Source organism: Carex rostrata, chromosome 4, assembly GCF_964058835.1.
Source record: "Carex rostrata chromosome 4, lpCarRost1.2, whole genome shotgun sequence".
In the NCBI taxonomy this organism is placed as follows: Eukaryota; Viridiplantae; Streptophyta; class Magnoliopsida; order Poales; family Cyperaceae; genus Carex; species Carex rostrata.
This window is the reverse complement of record NC_135921.1, coordinates 5449989-5454001: the sequence shown is the minus strand read 5'-3', so window position 1 is coordinate 5454001 and position 4013 is coordinate 5449989. Positions and strand designations below refer to the sequence as shown.

The 4013-nt window shown below is 38.9% G+C and overlaps 1 protein-coding gene across 1 annotated transcript; it reads right to left on the bottom strand.

Annotated features, from left to right (window-relative positions):
• Positions 1-1228: 1228 nt before the first annotated feature.
• LOC144552880 (uncharacterized) lies at positions 1229-3150 on the bottom strand. Its single transcript, XM_078300903.1, has 2 exons — positions 2388-3150; positions 1229-1901 (listed from the first exon to the last, which is right to left on the bottom strand). The coding sequence occupies exons 1-2, from the start codon at positions 3034-3036 to the stop codon at positions 1444-1446; spliced, it is 1107 nt and encodes a 368-aa protein (XP_078157029.1). The 5' UTR covers positions 3037-3150; the 3' UTR covers positions 1229-1443.
• Between the last annotated feature and the right edge of the window lie 863 nt (positions 3151-4013).

Genomic DNA, 4013 nt, shown 5'->3' with positions numbered 1-4013 from the left:
CATTTCTAATATTTCAATAAAAAAAATACAAAAAATAAAAAATTCTGTTTTTTAAAGAAAAACCACAACTTGAAAAAAAAATACAAGTCCGGTTAACCATTAACCGGATTTTTTATTTTTAAAAAAAAAAAAAAATATATATATATATATATATATAACTTTCTGGTTAACGGTTAACCGGATTTATTTTTTGAGTCCGGGAATCCATTAACCGGACATTTGTCCCAAATCCGGTTATTGGATAACCGGTTTGGGTATTTTTTGAAATTTATTCGTGATTTGTATATTTTTTAAAATTTTATTTGTTTTTGGATATTAATAAAAAAATCGGAAAATAATCTATGTTGCATGGATACGGGTATGGGTGTCGTGTCGGACACGACACGAATACGGCGATACAGCAATTCTAAAAAATTAAGGATACGACACACCTATTATATTATATTATATTATTAGTTTAATAATGCTTGTATTATATAAATTAAATATAAAAAAAATTTGAATATACATTAAATAGAAACGCTACTAGATTATATCACCAAATTTGAAGTAGTACAGTGGTTAAGCCCTTTGACGTTGTCAACTGAAACCCGAGTTCGAATCCTCCTTGGAGCAATGAAATAAACATTTTGGCGTGGTTCACAGCATGCTGGGTGCACAGGGAGGGCGGTCCACTGCAGGCGCGGTGCACAGGGGCAGCGATGGACCATGCGATGAACTGTGCGGTATTTATGGCGTATCCGGACGCGTCAGAGCAGTGTCCAGGCCATATCCAGACGAGTCAGAGCGTGTCAGAGACCGTATCAAAGGACTAAGGATACGCCACGTAAGGCGACGCGCCAGCTGGCGTGTCTGATACGTATCGTGACCGTGTCAGAGGCGTATCGGTGTCGGATACGTGTCGGACACGGGTACGATCATGAGTTTCTAGGAGTGTCAGGGTAACATAGAAAATAATTTAATAACCTTCTAATTTTGACCGATCGACTTTATACTAAATTAATTTGAATGTTTAAAATTTTCACATGAAGAGACATCACTCGTAAAGTAGACGGATTTCAACGTTCGAATTCATAATTTGAAGCTGATTTGACGGGTTTTAGACTTTGAGTTCATCAAAGAACTTGGTGAACTTAAGAACACCCTAGTTCTACTCCTAAATGTTTCATGTAAATTTTTGTGCTTCAGCTACACCTAGAAATTACTTGTTCTAACTATAAACAGGAGAGAAACCAAAACTCAATCTCATATTAAACATATTAAAAAGATATTACATGCTAATAAAGTATAACAAGGTTTTCCTTCACTTACCCAAGAAAACAGAGAAAATTCCCCTGGGTAAATATTTAAAAAAAAAAAGAGGAGAGATATTTTTACTTTGGATTTCTACAATGGAAAAAGAAAATAAACAAAATGCATAGAGCTCAAAAAAAGTTTTATATTTTACTGATCAGCACCTCGGCTGACCATATCCATGTAATTTATAAAAGATTCTTGTCTTTGCATTCTCATCTCTTCATTGAACTTCTGGATAAATGCTTCTACTCTTCGATTCAAATCGTCTTGGCCAAGTGACGGTTCTCTCTTAACCTTCATCTCCCCTGAGCCGACCAATGACTCAACAGTACCTCGCTTCTCATGAAATGTATCAGCTTTGCGCATTGTGGGGCCGACCAATGGCGACTCAACAGTACCTAGATTCTCATGAAATGTCTCAGCTTTGCGCATTGTGGGGCCGGGTGGAGGTGCCATATCACCACTGTTTCGTGAGGCCCGTGTTTCCCATGTGTCCGATTTCTTCAGGTGGCGCGTAAGAGGCATGGCACGACCTTCTGTGATGGTACGCCATGTGGATTCTAGAGTTTCACCCTTCCGTGATTTGGTCACACGAAGCGCCTTGCCTGATAATTCATAACAAATTTATCAAACATGTGAATTTGATGGTACATCTCCAAAAAAAAAAATATGAAAAACACAAGGTACACTTTGTTATGTTTAGCAAAAATATACCAAGGTACTTTACATCCATCACCTTACAAAAATTGAATAATTTTCAACTAGGCACCCTATTCGTCAATTTGTTAATTTCATTTTCCTTACAAAAATTTCTTCCTGGTGTTAACATGATGTTGCTATATGGTAACAAGCGTACAGGACCCTGCTTTTCCAAATCTACTCCTTCATTTGTTTTGAGATTTGTGCATATAAAACAACAGATTTTGATATTCGTGCATTTAAAAAAAATAGAGGGGTAGATTTGGAAAAGCAGGGCCCTGTGATTCTTTTGAGAATCGCAGCAGATTTATTTCCCAAGCGTACATGCATATGAAATTATGCAATAGCAAGTTAACTTTTACAACAAGACCCTTAGAAAAGAGTAAAATTACCTTCAGGACTGGCTCGAACGCTCTTCCGACTGAACCGAGCAGTAACCAGTGGTTTCTCCATTGACTCAGTGAATTTGATATATTCACTTGGCATCTCAATTGAATCGGCTCGAACCATGGATTCCACCAAGGAGTCAGTACCCACCGCTAGTACTGCTTGTACCGCTTCTTCATCTTCCCTTTCCACCAAATCCCATCTCGGACCTTTTATCACAAACTCTTCCTCATCGTCGTCAGCTAACTTAAAAATGGGTTTTCGTTCTTGACTTGAAACTGGTACCGGAGGCGGTACCTGTACTGGAACAGGATCTGGAAATGATATTGACAATGATTCTGGCAACGGTACTGACACTGGCACTGGAACTAGAACTGGATCTGGTCCTGGCGCCGGTACCAGTATACTGTCCTTAACGGGTACGGCTTTGGGTGAACTGAACCGGGAGGAAGCAGCAATAGAAAGGATTATGCCGTTTATTATTAGATAGAGGTATGGTGGAGTTAGCCAACCAGCCAGCAACACGTAAGCCTTCGGCAACCAATCAGATAACAACACATAAGCAGTCGGGCCCATGAACCGGAGCATGACGGCTGTCCATACCACCCCAACAGAAAGAATCACAAATTTCGTTGTGCCCCTGTAACCACCCATTGCTGTGTCTCTCTCTACTTTATCTCTCTAACGAGCACTTACCACACAATAGGAAAGAAATATGGAAGCTCCCTGCTTCACGACAACTCTCTCCTTCTCTCTCCTTCTCTCTCTTTCCCCTTTCTCCTTCTCCTTCTCCTTCTCCTTCTCCTTCTCCTTCTCCTTCTGCTTCTCCTTCTCCTTCTCCTTCTCCTTCTCCTTCTCCTTCTCCTTCTCCTTCTGCTTCTCCTTCGTTGTTTTCTCTCTCTCTAAAGTATTCGCAACGCTCTCTCACTTCTCAGTTTCAGTTTCAGTTTCTCCTTCTCTGCCTCGGACTCTGTTTTGGGAGAAACTAGAAAGAAGAGATGATGAATTTATATACAAGGCGAACATTAATCTGGACCGTAGGATTTGATGCTCCCTGATACGAGATATGTGTGTGACGTTTCATGTGTTTATCCCTTTGGGCTTGTGGAGATTTCAAAGCGGCAATTTTTGTCGAATTTATCACTCCAAACCCTGTACTTCTGCCATATATAACATAAATTTCTATTTGTATGATAAATTCTTATATAAAAAGCAGTATCAATATTTTTGATAATACAATTAAAAGCAAGGTGTGCAGTGAAAGAGTTTAAAAATGAATCGGCTACACTATAGAAAGATGTAGAATCCGGGGACACGGACGTTACGGATGCGACAAAGTTTGGACGGTGCAGATGGAATGGTAGTTGCACTGCTATCCGTAGGTCTGCATAAGAAATTCGTAGTTCGTCATTCGATTTGAATTTGATTCAAAAAAATTCGTACAAAATTCGATTCGAAATAGTTCGAAATGAATTCAAACTAAATTTAAACTGGACCTGATTCGTTTGAAATAGGTTTGTGAACTATTCTAGTTCAAATCTCAAAGTAACGTGAACTGTTAATTTCCGATGATAACTTAAAAGTTAAAATATAAGGCCGTCCAACCATAAGTCTTAACTCGTAAGTCATAA

What these genes read in the sequence shown, in the direction of transcription:
- LOC144552880 (XM_078300903.1), bottom strand. Translation starts at nt 3,036, where the DNA reads ATGGGTGGTTACAGGGGCACAACGAAATTTGTGATTCTTTCTGTTGGG. An exon ending in CGTTCGAGCCAGTCCTGAAG is followed by an intron (nt 1,902 to 2,387) that starts GTAATTTTACTC and finishes ATGAATTATCAG; the next exon opens with GCAAGGCGCTTCGTGTGACC.